Source organism: Phycodurus eques, chromosome 7 (genome assembly GCF_024500275.1).
Source record: "Phycodurus eques isolate BA_2022a chromosome 7, UOR_Pequ_1.1, whole genome shotgun sequence".
Classification (NCBI taxonomy): Eukaryota; Metazoa; Chordata; class Actinopteri; order Syngnathiformes; family Syngnathidae; genus Phycodurus; species Phycodurus eques.
Window position 1 is genome coordinate 6,636,357 of NC_084531.1, and position 23,539 is coordinate 6,659,895.

The window sequence follows — 23,539 nt, forward strand, 5'->3', positions numbered from 1 at the left end:
TTTAAACAATTTTTGGTATTTTTTTTATTTTATTATTTTTATGAAATTTATGCTGGCACCACCAGGCCAGTACATATCTAAGATAGCACGGCTTGACATATTCCCATAGTAGTTCTGGGCCATTGTCTATGTCGGACCCTGAGGCTGATGAGCTAACGAACAATAAAGTCCACAACTTATAACAAACTCTTGTGGATATACAGCACTAATATATACAGGGTACGCAAACAAACATGCACTTACAGGTTGCTGCAAGCCCACAACGCAAAGACAAGTTTTAATGTAGTTTACAAATGGTATTGTAGAGCTAATTAAGGCTGAAGCTACATAAACAGGCTCTGGTAAAGTGAAGCGAGAGGGGAGGAAAAAAAATCATCCATACGCAGTCAGTAGAGGGGTCCCCTGACTCCAGTTTAGGGTGCACATGCCAGGTTTTCCAGAAGGGTCATTGTCAGACCTATTTTGCCAGCCTTTTTTTTTTTTTTATTTTTTTTTTTATACGCAATAATTGCAAATTAGTTTGTGGACACCCAAGCTATGTCTCGCACATCCCCAGGTGTCCGGGGACCCCAGTTTGAGAACCACTAATGTTAAGGGTTTGAGTCTGGAGATTTACTTTCTTTCTGTGATGAACTCTTTTGTTGTTTTGGAAGTGTGTTCTTGCTACATGACTTGCGACCGTATGTCTTGGAAAGTATAAAATACGTACATACAAGTCAGAGTCCCTCTCTTTGTGCTTGACGGTGAGATTATTTGCAGGAAAAGTGTGGATTGTGTCTAGTCATTGCATGCTAAAACAATTAAACAACCAATTGTCCTTACACATTTTTATACATGTGATTGACTTTTTTTTCCCCACCCCATGTTGGATGTAAGATTTCACTCTCACTACACTTGGGGGAGGGGGTGAGTGGGGGGGGGGAAAGAGTCCTTTGAATTTACGTAATTTGAACATGTACATCGGTTGCACTTGATTCAATTGTGTTAAAATCACATATTCTTTTTCGGAGGTGAGGGGTAAATTATGTCATTTTAACACATTTTAATCATGTGCAAGCGATGTGCACGTTTAAATTAACTAAATTCAAAGGACTTTTTTTCAGTGTGGAATATCACATTTAATTAGTTGCTTGTTTTGTGAGGTGAGACTGAAATAATAAAAATAAATGTAGTTTTTATTTAGGACTATTTGGTAAACTGTTGACCGTCAAGTCAGTGTAGTCAGCTGTTGCTGGCATTGCTGTTTTCATCAGATTAATGTAATTGCTTCAGAATGCCATTGTTGTGACATAAAGAGAAATACTATAATGAGAAAAAGGCCCAATTACGAGAGAACCAGCAAAAAGAGGGTCAAGGATCCAAGTTTGATCCCTCTTTCCTTTCTGTTGTCTTATCTCTATGCAAAGCAGCTGGGGCCACTGTGGTGTTTGGGTGCCCACCTAAGATCCTTACAAAAAGTTCATATGGACCGTTGTTGTTTTGCGTTCTAAACTAAATTGAAAGCATAGATTATGAAATATGGTGTAAATATGGTTTATGAGAGGTGTGTCAATCATTATACCGTTGAATCTCTGTTTGTAATTAATCGGTTCTAAAAAAGGCTTACTAAAACTGAATCGGAATGAAAACTGAAGCAATATTTCCCATAGGAAATTATGTGATTCCATTTGTTATAGACACCCAAAAACATTAACAATAATATGTTTTATAGAGTAACTATAGTTTTAGAAACAGGAAACAATGTGAAATAAACAGGGCTGCAGCTATCGAATATTTTAGTATTCAGGTAATGTACTGAAAATTCCATCAAATAATAGAGTAATCTGATAAAATAATGCTTGGTTGAATAGAAATTGTGAATACATGAGAAAAGACATTTCACTTAATAACGAACACCCAATTGGTTTCCTTTTTTAAATGACTAACTTTTTATTTCTTAAAGTTGAACTAACCTCACTGTTGTTTTATTTCTAAATACATTGTTATAAAATACATATAACACATAAATAACACACATAATACATAAATGCATATGTTCGAAGGTAAGTGCTAAAAACGTGCAAAGACTGAGAATAATTTAGTACCAAATTGTTGAGATATAGTTTAGGATTCTTTTTCTTCATCTTAGTTGGCCGGATTTTTTGGGCGGCGCTCAAAACGTGCGCTATTTTCATTGTCGTACTTTGCTATGAGTTCTGTCTTGAATTCTATCATTTGTTTCACCTTCTTTTTAGCAGTGTGACTAAATAAACAAGGTCAAAAAACATTTAATATGCTACGGGAAAACGTGCGGGGTGATGCTTACTGGACGACAACTAAGTTGCGCATGCACATGGGATGCATTGTGTGGGTGCTAGATTCTAGTAAATGAGTGGCGCAGTCATGGTGTTTTGGCACAAAAATGGAGAGAATAAATGAAGCCTGGTACATTTATTGTAGATTAAAAAAGTAATCGAAAACCGAATCGTGCAATATACAAAAACTGAGGTTTCACTTTACAAGTAAAATCTTTGCCAACAGCAGCCAGTGCAGCAATGTCATGTTTAACCTCAGAAAAATCCGTGGGGGAAGAGTTATTGAAGGCCAATTAAAGGCTATGTAAGGTTTAATAATGTAATTGCATTATTTATTTATCATTTAGGTTTGTGTTGACGCTGCCTGCTGTTGACGCTTGTAGAGTTATTTACGTACAATTTGGACAACTGCGCATCCGAATTGCTTCATGTTTTCAGTGAAAAGAGTCATATTGGCTGTGTGTCACTGGAAATGTAGGTATAGAAATAATAGAAAAATGTATGTGCATTAAATTAACCCTCGCCCAGCCATAACTAGGTTTTGTCCTATCACCCAGCAGATGCAGCTTTCCAGCCACTCTGTTGACAACCTCAACATCGCACAGATGCATAGAAATTAAGGAACTTTGGCTAATAACAGGTAAGAAATGCTAGATGATGTGTTGACCTACTGTGTCTGGCCTGTATGTGAAAGTGGGAGAAGAGAAATGAGGCATTGACGTGGCTTGAATCTGGAGAAAAGGCTTTGTCGTGACAAGCAGAGAATGTGTGCAAGTTAGCACACACACAATCATTACTTCGGCCGAGCACAAATTGTTTCAGGCAAGGTTGATCACCGTTTTGTCGGTTGGTTAGTGAGTGAGAAGCAAAAAAGCAATTCAACATCTTTGTATCGCGGGGTAATGAGCCAAGGAAAGATAATAGATGATAAAAGTGTGGATCAAGGAATTTTGTTTCTGTTTGAGTTCCTAGTAAGTAAATTCCATCACATAACAGAATCAATATTACCCTGTCCATCCATTCATAGGATACCCCGACCTTCAGTGCATAATTCCAGAATTCGACAAGCATTGTGTATAATTACAGTCTGTATGACGTGCTTTTCAACAAGCAGTGTACATGATTGTTTGCAGTCGAGCAGTTGTAACAGATAGATGGTTTTGCAATGTTGCTGCATGCTCCCAGCAACCCAGTCACCTCTAGAAAGAAAAGTCTGACCTTTCTGAGCTTTTGCACATCCGTATGTGTGTGTGTCATTCATTGCCCATGTGGGGGCCCTTTGTCCAGGGTTGAGAGAAATGGTTTTTAGCAAGCTGCTGAGCGGCTAATACTGAAAAATTAACGCAGTGTTTGGAAGCTGTCCCTGTGACATTCAATGCAGAAATTCTGTGTTATTTTTGTCTGTCTCGTCCCATCTTCCAACTGTGACACGACATGACCAGTGGTTGTTGTCCTGTTTAGGCTGTCTAGCAGGCTGGAATTACATTTACAATATGTTCTAACTTCCTACATTTAAGTACCCAGCTGCACTGTGTTTGTGTGTGCTTTTGTTGGTGATCACAAGTCCTATCTTTTGTTTTCCATATCAGTGTGTCTTGCTCCTCTGTTGTTGGTTATCATTTCCAATGACGCTTCTCTGCAGTTGTGGTAATTCTGACAGAGCTATTTTGATGATGCATGAACACAATTATATTCCCAGCAGTCCCATTTCTGTTATACACCACCACAAATGTTTTATTTATTCTTCAATGGCCAAAGCCAATAACCTGAGCTCAACCCAGTAGAGATTTGATTTTGCGAAAGGCTAAAGGCCTGCGAAAGGCAAGCCTTTAGAAAGAAAAAGTTAAGTTAAAAAGTTAAAATTAAAGTTTGCTGGTGTCAGCTGGTCACAGGCTGGATGGAGTTATTATAAACCGTATGCAAAATATTTGCAGTAAAATATGAAGTCTTATTCACTTCAGTCTATTTTAAGTCTTTTTGTTCTAATACCTTAGTTCACCCCCAAGTTTTTGTCTGTTACAAATATTTCTTTCTTCTGCGTGGTTGCAGATTGAGATTTAAATACCCAGAGATAAAACCTTTTGTTGATCTCGTCTCACCCCACAAATGTTTTCAGTCTATTGCAAAAATAAAGGAAATGGCTTTATTGTTCTAATACTTTTTGAGGGGTGTGTATGTGTGTGTTGTATGTATGCATGCATACAGTAAAATGCCTATATTTCCTGAAAGGTAGCTGCCACGTTTATGTGCCACCGTTTAAAATTAATTGCTTTTGTGTAGATTCAAAAATGTTGATCTATAGAATATATATGGAATCAATTCAGACAGCCTTTAACTGTTCACAATATACTGTATGTTGTAATATGTGACTTTAATAGAAACAGATTAATTGTGCTTGTGTATACAATTGAGAGAGTCTCATGAATGGAAACTTAAAAATGTGAACCCCGATAATAGATTTTAATTATTTCCTCTGACAAACCTTCTGAGAAAACGGATTTTCTTTTTTTTTTTTTAACAAAAATGTTTTGTCAACAACAACAAAAAACAACTTCCAGTCTTAATCAAAACAGTCAGTCCTTGTGCATTTTATCTGTTATCTCTGGATTAAACGGTCCCACTCAACATTACCGTTATTACAAGCAGGAAGTATTTTATAATTTGCTATTAACGTCATACTTTTTATCAGGCATTCGTGTTGTGATTTGATTAAAATCTTAGTATAGGACATCTATTGCCTCTTGTTTCTGCAGAATTACATTAGCAGGTAAATTTTTGTATCTGTGAAGATTTATTTTTTTACCTACTGGACCTCCTCATACCAGTGTCTTGGGATCATGTCAGAGCTAGATATGAATAATGACCTTCCATACAGCAGAGGAAATAATTATTTGATTGCTCTCTGATTTTGTAAGTTTACCCACTGACAAATACATGAGCGGTCTATAATTTTAATGGTTGGTGTGATTTTTGTCTCATCTGATCGCATCACCTTCTCCCAATCATTCTCTGAATCATTCAGGTGTTCATTGACAAACTTCGGATGGGTCTGTACTAGACTTTACACCGATTTGATTGGGCTGATCGGTATCTGCCGATAGGCAACACGTAATGCCCGGATCAGACAAGACAAATTTGCTCTTTCACGATTGCACTGTTGGACTACTGCAATAAAATCTTGTATTCCGCATCCCGCTTTTTTACGATCATTGGGCTTTATCTTGTCAACTCAAATGCGACCGGATACACTCGTTACCGTGGCGACAACAACAAGAGTGGAGCGAGCCGACGGCATTATAAAGACAAACTTGGGAAAAACGTGTGTTGGTGGTCACCGGTGCTCAGGACAGGAGAGGACGTTCGTTTAAGGCTTGCTTGTGGTATGCTCACGTTCTTTTAATACGATACGGCTCACAAGCTGGCAATAAAATGTTATGTAGTCTAGCAAGCTAGTGCTAGCACTAACGGTTGGCCGTAAACAGAACGGCGGCATGTTCTGTCAAATCATGCTCTAAAGTTTCAGTGTGGGTGAAGTCATTTAATTAAAAATAAAGCAATTTAATTACAGTAAGTTAGCACCCATTATTTCTGTTATGTAATGTTGGTTTGACCTGACTGATTAGAATACACGATCTGATTTGAGCAGTGATTTCCAACCTTTATGGAGCCAAAGAACCTATTTTACAATTGAAAAATCTCACAGCACACCAACAAACAATAATGTCATAAAAAGTGGATACATTAATCACTGTTTACTTCCTGCCATCTAATAGAAGACCATTAATTTGTTCCGTCTGTCACAATGCCTCACTGGCATAAATAGAGGAACAAAGATACATTATTTATTGTAAATATTTTTTTTTGAGCAATTAAGTACACAAGTATATACAGTAAATAAACAGGTCATTTAAAAAGACACATTCCTCCATCTTGCGATCGGTGATCAGTTATCGTTTTTTTAAACTCGGTGATCGGCCCCAAAAATACTGATCGTGTAAAGCACAACTATAAAACTGGTGGCCTGGGGGCCAGATCCGGCCCGCCACATCATTTTATGTGGCCCGTGAAAGCAAATCAAAATTCCTCATTGTGTTGTGGTGTAATACAATAGAGATATTTCCAAGCATTTTTTTGTTACCAATCCCCCTTTGAAAAGAAATGTAATAGGCTTCTGCTTTCACAACTGGTTGTTCATCAATGTGTTCCATATACTGTATGTAATTACAGTATATGAGGTAATCTTTCATTTATTTGGTTTGTGTTGGAAAATTTATGTCAGAAAAATATTTGACAAAACAGGGTTCACAAGTCGTAGCAGCCCTCCGAGGGAAGTCATAACAACGATGTGGCCCGTGACAAAAATGAGTTTGACACCCCTGGTGTATAGCCTAGTCTGTACATGTTCCTTCTTGAGCAGGGGGACCTCACAGGCGCTGCAGGATTTTAATCCAGTACGGCATAGTGTGTTACCAAAGTTATTCTTGGTGACTGGTGTCCCAGCTGCCTTGAGCTTATTGACAAGCTCCTCCCATGTAGTTCTGGGCTGAACCTTTCTCACGATCATTCATACTCCACGAGGTGAACTCTTGCGAGGAGCCCCAAACTGAGGGAGATTGGCAAATCATTTTATGCTGCTTCCATTTTCTAATTATGGCACCAACAGTTGTCTCCCTCTTGCCAATGGTCTTTAACCCATTCCAGCCTTCTGCAGGTCTACAATCTTGTCCCTGATGTCCTGAGACATCCTTGCCTAAGATGGAGAGGTTGGTGTTTGACTGATTGATGATGTGGACAGTTGTCTTTCATACAGCTAACGATTTTAGATTAGGAGTACTTTCTTAAAGTGATAGGATGAGTCTGTGGGAGCCAGAATTCTTTATTGTTGTTAGGAGGATCAAATACTTATTTCAATCAATGAAATGCAAACACATTTTTTAGATATTTTTTAAAATGTTTTTAAATGTGTTGTAAATGTTTTCTTTTAGATATCGTGTTTCTCATAGTTAACATGAACCTACCATTAAAACTATAGACCGCTCATGTCATGTCAGTGGGTAAACTTACAAAAACAGTGATGGATCAAATAAGTATCCTCCACTGTATTATGAATGTTTGCATAGCCATTTCACAAAGTGTTCTTTGTTTAGTTGTCCGTTTTGTGTAACTCATTGTATTTGTCATGTCATGTGACCTCCAACATTAGCTATGACATTAGCTCTGATTGACAGTGCTTCTGCTGAAAATTGGCTTCTTTACATGTCTGGACTTCGACTCTTGGTTGTGTTTTTGTGTGTGGCACAAGGTACTGAATGGGTGCGCAAGCCACCTGAGGCTTTGGAGTCCACACAGCAAAATATAGGAGGTCATGTGAGTGTATTTGGTTGATGCAGGGGGTCTGTGTGACTATTTCCATGTGACCCTTTTGCCCCCCTCGAGCCAGCAGTGTGTGTGTGTGTGTGTGTGTGTGTGTGTGTGTGTGTGCGTGTGTGCGCGCGCGCATATGTGCACGTGCAAGTGTGTGTGTTTGTGTGGACACGTGGGGGATCTTTGGATGGGTTTTGTGTGTCTGTGTTTGTGTCCGAGAGAGAAATGTTGTGAGGAGGGGTGGAGGGGTAAGCCAAGGGCAACACAAGGGCAGTGTTTGTGCAGGGCACGGGACTGTCCTCACTGGCACGCATGTTCACATACAAACATTTGCCAAAAACAGAGCCTTATTGTGGACAGTCGTCCCAGTTCGATCCACCCATTACAGTTAATGCATTGTGTCACATATTCGAACTGTGGGTTTTCTCTTATCTCTCTTTCTCATCTGTCACACATCAGTCAGTCTCTGCAGAATTTAAATAGAATTTTTCCCTGAGGGATTAAACTAAAAAATAAATTTAAAAAATGTCTCATAAATCCTTTAACTGTTTTCAGTGTTGTCGTGTTACCACGACATCTACGGTTACATGAATGGTAATCTCACACTCTCAACTAGAGATGCATCAAATTTTCTGTCGTGAAAAAAATCTCTGCAGAAAATGGCCCAAAAGTACATTTTCAGTTTCGGACCAAAAGACCTTAGTCACCAAAATAAAACTGCCGAAATAGGATGTCATGACTCAAGCAAAAACCGCGGCGAGCGTGCTTTTGTGTACACTTCATTGTTTAAAAAAAAACAAAAAAAAAAACTGTGCATTCACAATGAACAGTCACAGTATCGACAACAAATTGATAATTTGTTTTGAAATCAGAAGTCAAGGATAATTGTTCAACTATTCAAGTTTATGTAAACAGGTTTGCTAACAAAAAATGCTTGCAATATTGTAATGTTATTTTTTTAATTGAATATCCATTTTATGTACTGCTGATCCTCACTAGGGTCGCAGGCGTGCTGTAGCCTATCCCAGCTATATTCGGGCGAGAGGCGCGGTGCACCCTGAACTGGTCGCCAGCCAATCGCAGGGCACATATAACCATTCCCACTCACATTCACACCGATGGGCAATTTAGAGTCTTCAATCAACCTACCACGCATGTTTTTGGGATGTGGGAGGAAACCGGAGTACCCGGAGAAAACCAACGCAGGAACGGGAAGTACATGCAAACTCCACACAGGTGGGGCGGCCGGGATTTGAACCCCGGTCCTAAGAAATGTGAGGCAGATGTGTTAACCAGTCGTTCACCCTGCCGCCTTTATCGAATATGACAATTTTAAAATTTGGTTCAGATTTTAGCAAGCATCATGGAAGTTGACACACAAGATTGGCTTTCGTGGACCACATAAAATGATATGGTGGACCAGATCTGGTCCCCGGGGCTTGAATTTGACACCTGTGTATTGCATAATATACTCCAATAACCAGTGTTGGGAAAGTTCGTTTTCTATGTGAACTTGTTACCAGTTCCAAAAATGAGCTAGTTCATATTTTATAATTAAAATTTTTGAACCAACTTCACTGTTCCAAAAATGAAGTAGTTCAATATGTTGCTGACAGAGTATTACCTTCAAATTACTGACATTTAATTTCCCCATTTTTGCCACCCATTCAGTGCACACGAGTAGTAAGCTGCAGCTTTCACACTACCATCTCAAAAACGTGAGGAAAAACTAGCAAAAATCACATAAATTGACGAGCATGATTTGGCGGGCCGCATATGGCCCCCGGGCCTTGAGTTTGATACCGATGCTTTACATGATCAGGATTTTTGGGGCCGATCAAGTGACAGCCTCTGACTGTCATCTTCTTGACTTTCTTTGCTTAAGAAACTACCAAATGGTTTGTTTGGTTTTTTTCACTGGTGGCAGATGTGGTTCAATGGCATCTGCTCCTCCTGTACCCTTGTCTGCTGATCCCTCTGTAATCTGTGGCTGTGATTGGCCTGGGTGTTCATCCAATATCTCATATATTGCTCTTCCTTTAAAGGCCTCTATCTTGATGGGCTGATGTACTGTTCCTTGAATCTAGTAGGATCCACAAAGGGAGCCGTGTCAATCATCTGTTGCAGAGTCAGTATATTTGTCTGGAACTGAGCAGACTTAGAAGCAAACATGGAGAAGCAGCATTTCGCTGTTATCCTGCACACAAATGGAATAAGTGGCCAACAGAAATGACATCAGCATCACCGTTTAACTCTAGGTTACAAACTCTTTTTTTTCCCTCATGCTTTTTAGAGCATTTCCACTTTTAAATATTTCTGGCAGTGTACACTGTTTTAATTGTACTATTACTTTTCTCTTTTTTTTAAATGTTTAGAAGCTGTTTTTTTCTTTGTTTTTAAATGCTTTTAATCATGTAAAGTATATTGAGTTACATTGTGTATGAAATGCACTATATAAATACATTTGCTTTGCTTTGTTTTAATTCACAAAAACAATTTGAGCTTTACTCATCTATCAACTCTAATAAATCACACAATTTATTTTGACCCCACAAGTTCCTTTACCTTAATGGAGATCTGAAATGCAGTGCAGGTTGCTATAAGTGATCAGGTCAATGATTGTGCCAGTGCAAAGATGAGTGAGGAAACTCTGACTCGTGTACTAAACGGCAAACTTTTGCTTCAAAAGTCACCCTAATGAGACTATGGTCATTTGCATATATTGCAGCACCAAACTCTTTTTTTCATCGAAGCACAAGTTAAAAATACCATCTCAAAGCAAAGTGTGGTACTGTGTGGTATATTTGGTGCCTGTGATTAATCGCAAGTAATAAAAATTTGTGTTCTTAATCTCATAAAAATTTTTAAAAAAAATCGATTGACAGCCCTACTTTAAATACCACTGAAACTGACTTTTGAAATACGGTGTTACATATTTATAAATTATTTTTTTAGTTATAAAAATCAAATTAGTTGTATGTTTACACCATAATTTGATACACGGTGACTGCTATGTTTTTGCGTCCGGAATGCATTCTGGGATTGATGTAAAACGTTCGCCGCTGTACATTGCGGACCACCCTTATATTACTTAAATGTTTAAATCTACACACTTGTATTGTAAACGGTCATCCATTGCAATAATGTTTTTTTTTTGTTTTTTTTTAAATACAATAATATGCTGCCCTCTGCCGAGCTAAAGGCTGCTGCACACCGAAAGACACAGCTGAACTATCGTGTAGTGTGCGTGGTTTGGCAAATGTTCAGATTAATGGCTGATCAATCTGCCAGCGATTCAAAATTTGAAACAATGCACTCACCATTGCAACGTTGCAGTTTACAGCCAATCAAATTGCAGACAAGCTTTCGCTCATGCTGAAAATAGATTTCCGGGCAAGTGTGCCCACCTGGTTTTTGCTTTGCGTTGTGTTCTGAGTTACATAATTAGACTTTGTATTGTATCTTATTGTTATGTTACTTGAATCGAAAGAGATCATATAAGCCAAACATATTACAATCAGACTTCCCTTTAAAAGTATAATCTATAGATATGTAACACTATATTTAAAAAGTAGAGGTCAGTGCTTGTATTTTAAGACCGTTGTAATTGTAGTCGGGTTTACCTTTAAATGATTAAACAGTGTCTTTTGTGAGTATGTTGTAGGTTAACATTGCTCTGAAACCAGTCTTTAGTGTCTGCGTTATGGATCTATCAGGGTTTCCTTTTTGTACTGTATTTGACTGACCTACTGCCCATCTTCATTCATCTTACACTCAGTTGATGTATGAGGGCATGCAGTGCCATTAAGTCACCTCATGTCAGACAGACACAGTATTGTCACAATGCAGACTTTCACTGCTACAATCTGTCTGGCAGTCTCATCAGGATGTCAAAAATAACTTGCGTTAATGCAGCGTCCTTGAAAGATTTTGGCTTTTAAGCAGTTTAAGTGTGTTTAATTGGGCCAACATTGGAATTGGGAAAATTCTATTTCCTCTGCCTTCTCATTAAACATTCCTGAATATGTTTTCAAATTCTAGTACTCCAAGTAGTTTACAAATTTAACCACACCATTTTCCCACAGGATATTTGTGTCTGCTAAAAGTACCTGATTTTGTGGTCCTAATTTCTTTTAAAACAAATACAATCAAACAAACAAGAAATAGAAAATAATCTTGTCCACCAAGAGGTGTATGAGTTTCAATAAGGACTTTTGTTAAAATTGCATTTGTGACCATTTATCTATTTGTAAAATAAACATAAAGTTGTTTTTAGACCATCCAGTTTGACCATGTTGATTTACGTGACACACCACTTAAATACTGTAACTAAAACACACACTAAGCCTCTGATTCAGCTCTCATCAGCTCTTTATGAATGACTTGTTGGGACTTTTTCACTGGCTCCTATTTGTCACTCACTTCCTGTCTGATGTCGCTGCTTCCTTCCTGTGTGGGTGTGTCACTCTGTGTCACCGGAGATGGTTGGAGTAATGTGATGTTTGATCCAGATACTGTATGTGTGTGCCACTTACATACGTTGGACGAAGACAACGTATGTAAGTATTAGTTCAGTCCACTGAACTAATATTGGCACTGAGGGCATTTGTTTGAGTGTTTTTTGTTGTTGATTGTTTGGGTATTCCACAACTTATTGTCCATTTTAAATATTTCTGGAAAAAGATACTATAACATAGGGATGGTATTGAAGTAACAAGCATGGTTTTCATACACATGACACTGCTCAGATGCACTGGAGAGTAATCTTATTCTCAGTGTGGTGTGCAACAAGATATGTCAGTGTGTACAGTGAATTTCCTCTTGAAGTATCAAAATCAGTATGATTTTGTTGTTTTTGTTTTTGGTTTTGTTTTTTTTGTTTTTTAATCCAAACATGAGCATGAATGAAATAGAGAAGTAGCAGAATCGAGGAAGCAAACTGAGGGCACTGTAAGAACGAGGTGTAAAGAATGACACTACGTTCTGTATATAGAGTATTAGTGAACAGTGTTGGTAAGTATTGTATCGTGTGTAGTGTAATCATGTACACTGAGAAAAATCCCGACCAATCAGTATTTCTTCCATAATAATTGAAGTGCAAGAAGGTGAGACTTAATTACTATATAAACCCAAGAGGAGTTATACAAGTATGTACTGTAGTGACTGAGTGAATTGAATCACAGAATATTAAATGAATGAGTGAATGGGATGGACCTAAATGGAAGGTTTTCTTTGGCTACCAAAAATTGGAAAAAGGACAACTTTTGGGCACTGTGAGTTTAATTACATTTTCACTCTGGTTATTGATTCTTCCTTTAAAACAGCTTGTCGTAACAAATACTGTAAGTAGGCCTGTCACGATAACACATTTTTAAAGATGTATTGTCCCAAAAACTATCACGATATTGTTGTCTTTTTTTTTAATAGCTCTGAAATAATACAAAAATAAAAATAAATACCATGCATGTTTTTGGGATGTGGGAGGAAACCGGAGTACCCGGAGAAAACTCATGCAGGCACGGGGAGAACATGCAAATGCCACACAGGCGAGGCCGGATTTGAACCCCGGTCCTCAGAACTGTGAGGCAGAAGTGCTAACCAGTCGGGGACTGTGCCGCCACTTTTAAAGGAGTATTATTATTATTAGTAGTAGTAGTAGTATTTCCTTCTTGTTTCTCTATTAAATTGCCTTTCTTTACTCTGTGATATGAGTCCCCATGGGTCTGAAATAAAAAATAAATTACTGCAAGACTAGCCTGGTTTAAATGGAGGCTTCTATTCCTATTATAATAGCTTTAGAAGCCTCAACCGAATAAAACTATATATAAACACCTCAATTGGAATAAAAAGCCCGAATGGAATTTCATTCGATTTCATAGGGGTGAAATATTCCTTTTGCCAAACGATCAGAAGTAAATTTTTCGCCATGTACGTCGTTATTTGGAATAGAGCCGGGAAGTGCTCTGTCTGTGCATGTTTCGTCTCGACGTAAATGCCCGGTGCCTTGATAATGACGTGACGTTCACGATGAAGTGCGCATGTCACACGGCTGTTCTGATTAAATGTATTGCACATCATGTATACACCCGATCGGAATAGATCACGTCACACGTAAACAGTTGAACAGAGATCTTCAATCGAAAAGTCTCCATGTAAACCCGGCTACTGTGTGATTGATGGACGAGCCCTTCAACTCTCATTCAAATATACGTTGACGTTCGATATCGTCAACTACTGACTGTGTAATGTGTAACACTGAGGTTATGCTTAATAAACAGTTATAGCTCCCGTGTTTGTGTAAATTGGGGACTAACACACAACAACTCGGAGAGGCACTGACATTTTAAACAACTTCGCTGCGGTGGAGCGAGCTGTTTAGCTCCTTAACTTGCTCTTTAACTCGCGGCAGGGCTAGTGAACACAATAAACAGTTAACGGTCCCTTACGTTTCTCTGTTGTGTAAATCTACGCACTGCACATTGAGCAAGGCTGTGGAGTATTGGACGGAGCCAACGGCAAGAGTGTAACAGTCCGCCGGTGTTCCATGAGCCCACTAGCGGCTAATGATGGAGCCGTCCAACTCGCTCACTGTGTGATACGCACACCGGCTCACCACAACAACAACAATGTATTGAGTCCAGAAAAACTATTCAGAATCAGAATCCTCTTTATTTGCCAAGTATGTCCAAAAAACACACAAGGAATTTGTCTCCGGTAGTTGGAGCCGCTCTAGTACGACAACAGACAGTCAGTCAATTTACAGAACACTTTGGAGACAGAAAGACATAGACCAAAAAAAACAGTCACTGAGCAGTAAAGGGTTGCTAGTTATCTGGTAATGGCGGTACATTTTTTATTTTATTTTTTGGGACAATTGTGTAAAAAGATGCAGAGTCCTCTAGCACTTAGAGCTGTTCGAATGACTAATATTGCAATAGTCCGGTGCAATGACCATTGTGCAAAAGGCGCTGAGTCTTCAAGGAGTGTATGCGGTTTAAAGTGACGAGTAGTGCGATAATCTGGGACAATGTTGGTTGTGCAAATCTTACAGATACTCCTCAATCAGTGTTTAAATGGAGCAGATGCTACTCTGGCATGTGTGGCCAGTATATGCAAATAATGCAGCATGGTGAGACAACTACAATGAGTGCACGAGTAATACATAATTGGCCCCACAGAAATGTGACAACGAACTCAAGTCAAAAAATTGCCAGCATGTTGTAATGGAATTGTAGGTTAGGTGTTTAAGAAGTTGATCGCAAGAGGGAAGAAGCTGTTGGAATATCTACTAGTTCTAGTTTGCATTGATCGGTAGCGCCTACCTGAGGGAAGGAGCTGGAAGAGCTGGTGACCGGGGTGCGGAGGGTCAGAGAGGATTTTGCACACCCTTGTCTTAGTTTTGGCAGCGTGCAAGTCCTCAATGGTGGGTAGGGGGGTACCGACAATCCTTTCAGCAGTTTTGATTGTCCATTGCAGTCGGAGTTTGTCCTTTTTTGTAGCAGCACCAAACCAGACTGTGATGGAAGAACACAGGGCTGATTTGATGACCGCTGTGTAGAACTGTCTCAGCAGCTCCGGTGGCAGGCCGTGCTTTCTCAGAAGCCGCAGGAAGTACATCCACTGCTGGGCCTTTTTGAGGACGGAGTTGATGTTGGTCGCCCACTTCAGGTCCTGAGAGACTGTAATTCCCAGGAACTTGAAGGTCTCGACGGTTGACACAAGGCAGCTGGACAACGTGAGGGGCAGCTGTGGCGAATGATGCCTCCTGAAGTCCACGATCATCTCTACAGTCTTGAGCGTGTTCAGCTCCAGGTTGTGTCGGCCGCACCACAACTTCAGCCACTCCGCTTCCTGTCGATATGCAGACTCGTCACAGTCCTTGATAAGGCCGATGACAGTGGTGTCATCTGCAAACTTCAGGAGTTTGACAGTCGGGTGCGCTGAGGTGCAGTCGTTCGTGTAGAGAGAGAAGAGCTGCGGAGAGAGGACACAACCTTGGGGTGCCCCAGTGCTGATGCTGCGTGTGGATGAGGTGGCCTACCCCAGCCTGACCTGCTGTGTCCTGCCTGTCAGAAAGCTGTAAATCCACTGGCAGATGGCAGGTGAGACGCTGAGCTGGAGAAGCTTGGATGAAAGGAGTTCAGGGATGATGGTGTTGAACGCTGAGCTGAAGTCCATGAACAGGATCCACGAACAGGATCCCCTGCACTGTCGAGGTGTTCTAGAATGAAGTGCAGTCCCATGTTGACTGCATCATCCGCAGACCTGTTCGCTTGGTAGGCAAACTGCAGGGGGTCCAGCAGGGGACCTGTGACACTCTTGAGGTGGTCCAGCCGGGTGGGTGTGGGGTGTGAAATTGTCCTTTTCAAATCTGCAGTAGAAGGTATTAAAGTCGTTGGCTAGTGTGCTATTGTTCTCAGCTTCGGGGGATCGTCGCTTGTAATTAGTCAGCGATTGGAATGCATGCCAGACTGATTTAGAGTCGTTTGCGCTAAACTGTTTTTCCAACTTTGCTGCATAGTTCCTCTTTGCAATGTTAATTTCTTTAGTCAGCTGGTTTCTAGCTCGATTATACAGGGCCCTGTCCCTGCTCTGATATGCATCCTATTGTATCCAATGTTACCTCTAAACTGCGCACCTGCGCAATCGGGCACTGTTAGCACATACTCAGCGCACAAGAAAATCTATGCTGCGCAAAAAAAAAAAGTTCAACAAAAGTATTATGATGATAATACAATGATATTGTTTTCTGATCCATTTTGCAATGTAACTCAGTGAGTGACTAGTGCCCAGCCAATGATACGATACGGTTCACTTACGCTACACAGCCAATCATAGCATTGACAATGCTTGCATATGTTCCCTGCCCATACGTGCCGTGCAGGTTAGCGAGCTAACAACGGCGGGGTTAAGAGACGCAAACGCTAACCCCTTATCATAGCGAAACGAACGGGCAGCGACACATCCACTCATCAAGCCAAAGTGAAAAAGAAATGCGGTCCTTTTAAGATGGAATGGCTGTCGGAGTACGTGCAAATAGAAGAACAAGCGATGAAACTGGGTGATATTTTTTCCTTTTCTAGTGCGAAAGGTGTACTCTGCAAAACATGCAGCGAAGCCAAAGTAGCAAGTGAGTTTTCGGAGGGAAAAATGTGGACTGAATGGAGGTTGGACTACCTCAAGCGTCATATTCAACAGAAATGTCATTTGAAAGCTGCTGGAATTGTACGAAGACTCAAGATGGGACAGGGGATCGGTACATTATTGCGGGAGAGCGCAAAAGACAGAGAGAAAAAGAACGAGCTGTCACACAAAGCAAAATCTGACCCCGAGCAAATTAAAGTTCTCATTGACAATATTTTACTTGCTATCAAAATGAATGCATCAATGCTGTCAGTTAAACAAATCCACGATCACATGGCAAAGTATGTAAGTATACCAGAAAGCTGGCGAAGTAAAAACTATGCCTTTGAATTTGTGAACTCAATCAATGAAATAGTGCAGTGTTAAAAAAGGCACCCTGGCATACCCTGATAGTAGATGAGAGCACACACATATCAGTACACAAAATGCCAGTCCTATATATTAAATACTTGGAGGAAAATGATGTTAACCATAAAACTGTGTTTGGTGGCATCATCCAACTGACAGCTTCCACTACTCAGGATATTGTGCAGGCAATAACTCAGTTTTACTCCAAACATGGACTGGACATGCAGAGAATGGTGATGTTGACCTCCGATGGTGCCTCAGTAATGCTAGGAAAACACAACGGAGTTGCGGCTTTGTTAAAGCGGCGAATACCACACCTAACTGAACAACATTGTGTGGCTCATAGAGAGGACTTGGGCATTGATGATGCCTGGAAAAATTTACCTTTGATGCGAGATGTGGAAACTCTTCTTAAAACTGTGTATACAATTTGTATCCATTTTATTTATCGAACGATAAGTCGATATATTAAGTATTGTGACAGGCCTAACTGTAAGTATGCAGTGTATCCACCACCTAATTGTGGTTTGCTATTCACAAATACAATGACTGTATTCCTATTTTGTTGGTGCTCTTTGTATAAAGCTCTGCCATGCCACGAAATGCTGCCATAACCCTGGCTAATAGGAAAATAGTAAGTCGTGTGAAGGAAGTATTTGAAGTGATGCATCCTGACTGTTCTTTGTATGTCGAAGAGGAGCTAAGTTTAGCTCGGATACTTAGTGGAAGTTACTGAGAGTCTTTGTCATGTTTATATTGTTGCCCTGCTTAGTAGCAATTAAAAAGCTTGTGCTAATATACCATGGCGGGCTCTTTATTGCTTGGCAATTGGTATTTTTATGAGTTGTGAAGCAGCGACATACACACCAGCATCCGCACACCAAATAATCTTTTAGCCATATTTTTATGGGTAATGTAAAATGAGTTTGGAAGGGTTGTGTTCTGGGATCCTAGTTTGTGGTATACTGTATTTATGATTTAAACAACTAAGAACAATTTTAAATATTCTTAGGAAGGCATCAGTTACTCAAATTTTTTCCGCTTTTCGCCGCAGGGCTCAGTCCCTATCCTCTGTTATTAGCAAGGGTATACTGTATTGGGACTGATGCTTTCTATTTCTTATGTATTTGACAATTTGAGTAAATCAATCACAAATTATTTCTGTGAGAAACATTGGAGTGATCTTCATTAGACAGAGGCTTCTTTTTTCACATTCCACCTACACTCACGCACACAGACGCACTTTGCTGACACAAGGAGCCACAATATTGCTAGTATGTTTGTCATCCGTCATTACGGGAGAGTGCTGTGTTTGTAGTCAGGAGGTGAATCAGTTGTTTTGAACACATTTAACACATTGTGGAAGAAAAAAAGCGAAAAGAAGAACGAAGTTCATCAAAGGCAGTTAATCACTGTTTACACATGCAGACAAACTGCGATTATGCTTTTTTTTTTTTTTTTAATAAATCAGTTACACACAGAAATGCAGACCAGGAGCCTTGGAGACACACTTTGTTGTTGAAGGTCTCACAGGCTTCTTTGTCAGACAGAGTGCTGTGTATCACCAGTGTTATAATAACCATAATGCATGTGGTTATGGAAGCCCTCGCAGCATGTTTGTCAGTGGTTTAAAAGAACTATCATTGTCTTTGGCTTGTGAGTTATTGTTATTGAGTATTAATGCGATTCATCAGCAGACAGTTTTTGTGCACAAAATAACGTTCTATATATGGATCCTGGAAATAGTAATAGTTCTACAGATCTTAGTGTGTGTGTGCGCGTGCGTGCGTGTGTGTGTTATACAGTGGGTATGGAAAGTATTCAGACCCCCTTAAATTTTTCACTCTTTGTTATACTGCAGCCATTTGCTAAAATCATTTGTTATTTTTTTTTCCTCATTAATGTACACACAGCACCCCATATTGACAGAAAAAATACAGAAATGTTGACATTTTTGCAGATTCATTGAAAAAGAAACACAGAAATATCACACAGCCATAAGTATTCAGACCCTTTGCTCAGTATTTTGTCGAAGCACCCTTTTGAGCTAATACAGCCATGAGTCTTTTGGGGAATTCCACACCTGGATTTGGGGCTCCTCTGCCATTCCTCCTTGCAGATCCTCTCCAGTTCTGTCAGGTTGGATGGTGAACGTTGCTGGACAGCCATTTTCAGGTCTCTCCAGAAATGCACAATTGGATTTAAGTCAGGGCTCTGGCTGGGCCATTCAAGAATAGTCACGGAGTTGTTCTGAAGCCACTCCTTTATTTCAGTTGTGTCTTTAGGATTATTGTCTTGTTGGAAGGTGAACCTTCAGCCCAGTCTGAGGTCCTGAGCACTCTGGAGAAGGTTTCCGTCCAGATTATCCCTGTACTTGGCCGCATTAATCTTTCCTTTTATTGCAACCAATCGTCCTGTCCTTGCAGCTGAAAAACACCCCCACAGCATGATGCTGCCACCACCATGCTTCACTGTGGGCACTGTATTGGACAGGTGATGAGCAGTGCCTGGTTTTCTCCTCACATACCGCTTAGAATTAAGGCCAAAAAGTTCTATCTTGGTCTCATCAGACCAGAGAATCTTATTTCTCACCATCTTGGAGTCCTTCAGGTGTTTTTTTAGCAAACTCCATGCGGGCTTTCATGTGTCTTGCACTGAGGAGAGGCTTCCGCCGGGGCACTCTGACATAAAGCATCGACTGGTGGAGGGCTGCAGTGATGGTTGACTTTCTAGAACTTTCTCCAATCTCCCGACTGCCTCTCTGGAGCTCAGCCACAGTGATCTTTGGGTTCTTCTTTACCTCTCTCACCAAGGCTCTTCTCCCCTGATTGCTCAGTTTGGCCGGGCGGCCAGCTCTAGGAAGGGTTCTGATCATCCCAAACGTCATCTATTTAAAGATTATGGAGGCCACTGTGCTCTTAGGAACCTTAAGTGCAGCACAATTTTTTTTTTTTGTAACCATGGCCAGAGCTGTGCCTTGCCACAATTCTTTCTCTGAGCTCTTCAGGCAGTTTGTTTGACCTCATGATTCTCATTTGCTCTGACATGCACTGTGAGCTGTAAATTCATATAGATTGCCTCTAAAAATCTGATATCTGAAAATAAAGTGGCATAACCCAAGCTATTACATTTTCATCCACAATTGTGCAGTCTTTAGCGAATAAGGGTTTATTTACCAATTTAATTCATGTAAACAGCAGTTCTCGCGTTATTTCAGCTTTAAAGCTACGCTAAAATTATTTTCTGTTGACGTAAAACTAAAGCAAGGCCATATTTATAAAAGTATAAATACTGTGGACAATTTGCTATGGGATTTTTAAGAAAAATATGTTCTATGTCCGTATGTCCCTTGATGCATCCATACCCCCTTTTTCAGGTGCTGGACCTCAAGTTTCGAACAATCGTCTCCGGTGGTTGTTATTGACACAGTAATATCACATATAGGTGCGTGCCAATCCTTGTCACAAACTACCTAAAATCTTAAAGTATGCATTCTGAGATGTTTAGGCAACAAAATCTGTTTCTCTTCAGAGAAAACCGGAAAAGAACAAACTGGCGGGTACAGTATTTCTGCCCTTTCAAATACAGGCCATTATCAGTGTGTGCCTGGGGATCTGTGTAGGGGAGATTGCAAACGATCGTTTAGTCTGCTAATGTTGGCTGTAGCCTTTCAGGCTCCTCTTTTGTTGCTGCATGAATCTTGCAAACGCACTGGCTCTCATCATATTTTCCCACTGAAACCTGACGTTTCAGCAGACCTTGGCTTTCTGCCACCATATTCTCAATGACCCCACTCACCTGCATTTGTGTGGGTGTGCGCGTGCCCTTCTGTGTGAGAGAGACACAGAGATGCACTGAGTGTGATGGCATCACACCATGAGCAGACACTCTTCAAGCTGTCTTGTGTGAAAAGGTCATTCATGAAGCCTATAATTAACAAGCTCATTTTATAAGGATGTGCACATGTAGGTCTTGTTTAATGTGTCCTTTTGTTTTGTGGATGCAGAAGTTAGACATGACCGGTTTCATGTTTCTTTTCATCTGTGTAATTGTGCACCCTTATAACTTTAGACTCGCTGTCATCTCATTATTTTTCCTGTTTCCAACTGGTGGAACACAGTCAATATTTGGTTATTTCAGGTTATTTCATACCATAGTATAGTCCTGTATGCATTTTGTCTGTTTTATTTAACTGATTATCTTTGCGTATGATCCCAAGCAGTAAATGAGAGGCCCTTTAAGGAGAGGTTCACTGAGCAATCTACTATTGAAACAACACACGCTCCACAGTATTTCCATTTGCACAGCTGATAATGGGACGTGGCTCCTAACGCATTGCACCATCTTGCACCATCCTCGGCTATGTGGCAAAACAGCAGCTCATCTGCTGGCAGCTCAAGCACTTAGCCTGGAGGGGAAAGAACATTAGAGGCAATCAGGTCTGTCATTTCCAATGGGTTGATTGAGCTGAAACGGACCTGTGGAGAAGTTAATGTACAGGACCATCTGAGGACAAGCTAATGAGGAAAAGAGCAGGTGGAGGTTTTATGGTTTAAGAAGCACAAATTGAGAGCAGTAGGATGTCCACTTTATGCAACTCTGTAAAACTCCTTGGAGTTGACATGAGTTGACAGCTACACATGTAAATTTTTATTATATTTTCTTACATTTTCATCAGATATCAGACAATATCAATTTCATCAGACAAGATATGTAGCCAGATTTGGAGCCCTCTGTAATTTACTCTGAGTAGTAAATTTCATGACATCACCCTTGAACAGAGTTTATGACAGATTCTGCTCTTTTCTTTCTCCAATAATTGCTTTTGCTTCTGTGTGACACAGCGTCTTATGATAAACATTTAAAGTACAGTATGTGCATGCATTTTCTCTCGTACTGTAATTGTATGTGTCTATGTCGTCTTTGCCTGTGTTCTCTGCATGGGGACCAGTGCCCGGTGAGGCAAGGGCAGGCTGACCTGTTTTGTTTGCTTCGTGGACATTCCACTGAGCATTGGCCATATCTCAAGTTAAATCTATGAACTTCCACAGGGACACTGAAGCATTGAATTACAGCGCCTGCCATCTTGTTGTCAGAGAGAGAAATTAGACCAAACAAGCTTCATGGAGGAAACAATAAGCAGTATAGCTAATGTTTTAATAATATTTAAGATGTCGTTTGTGTTTTAATAACAGTTGTTAAGATAATCGTAGAATGATTAAGAACTGTTTAATCTGATCCCATTTTCAACAATGGTTTTGAAAAGCAGCAAACTTTACTTCCTGAAATACTTACAGTAATTGAGGTGACTATTTATCCATAATTCTACACAAATAATAATATCAGGTAACTTTTTAAAATGAAATTGGTCCTCCAGTTGTACAACTCAATAACAAGTTTGGTTCACATGCATATGGTTAAAAGGGAGTTTTTACCTTTTTTTAAAATGCCATTGGTTTTCTGCAGGTCCTTATGGTTGAGGTGGTGTGTGGTGCCCCTTGCCATGCCTCCAGCCATGACAGACCTCCTGGACATATGGGCAGACCACTCGCCCTTGGCTGGCCATGCCCCGGACCAAGTCACAGTGGACTTTCTGCTTCCCACTGGTATCTACATTCAAATGGACGTTCCGCGCGAGGCTACCTTTCAACATATCAAACTGGTAAGTAGCGCTTGTTTGTCGTAACACAGACATTGTTTACCCAGTCTTGGATTAGGTTTATGGAATTATGCTCATTGTTTTATGTACTAAAGTTTTGGTTCTAGTGGGCCTGTTAGTTATGAACCAATAGTCAACGCAGCATACCTTCTTCTGCATCACTGAGTTCAAGAAGTGCAGATGCACAGGGTGCCCATACTTTTGTTCCTTGATTTGAGGCCGATGCATTTAAATTGTATTGTGTTTGTAATTCTGGTACAAATGTGAGTTGAACTGATGTTCATGTCGTTAGTGTGTCTTTTGTTGGACTGGTGCGACAAATGTGTTGTTCGGGTAATTGCATTTCTATAGCAAACACATTTGTTGATAAATTCGTTCAAATGTGTTGAATTACATTTTAAATATATAGACCTAAATGAATGCATATGTATACAACAATGTCAGTGTAGCATGCACATGTGAGTGATCCCTGAAGGAAGTCTCCAAACAGAAGACAAAGCACCAGTACATTATCACATGACAAACAGGGGAGAAGCCTGGAAGAGTCAGAGCCCTCTGGGCCTTTTCTACAAATAAATAAGGACACGTGAGATGTTCAGCATGGATATTAGTTTAACCAGAAGCTAAAAGATATGTTTTTACTTTGCTGGTCATATCAAAGACCAAACAGCCAACAGGAGAATATGTAGTAGTTGTGCCATGTGAAAACTGTTTGCATTTGACAGACAAA

General features: G+C 40.1%; 1 protein-coding gene across 4 annotated transcripts in view; it reads left to right on the forward strand.

Annotated features, from left to right (window-relative positions):
• The window catches only part of pik3cb (phosphatidylinositol-4,5-bisphosphate 3-kinase, catalytic subunit beta), an 85,213-nt gene that overhangs the window by 23,295 nt on the left and 38,379 nt on the right, over positions 1 to 23,539 (forward strand). For 2 of the 4 annotated variants that reach the window (XM_061681114.1, XM_061681117.1), the window contains exons 2-3: positions 2,855 to 2,934; positions 22,617 to 22,812. In XM_061681114.1, the coding sequence (XP_061537098.1) occupies positions 22,654 to 22,812 (159 nt within the window). In that variant the 5' untranslated portion in view covers positions 2,855 to 2,934; positions 22,617 to 22,653. Of the gene's footprint in view, positions 1 to 2,851; positions 2,935 to 22,616; positions 22,813 to 23,539 lie in introns of all 4 variants that reach the window. The other 2 variants (XM_061681115.1, XM_061681116.1) reach the window with 2 other exon arrangements.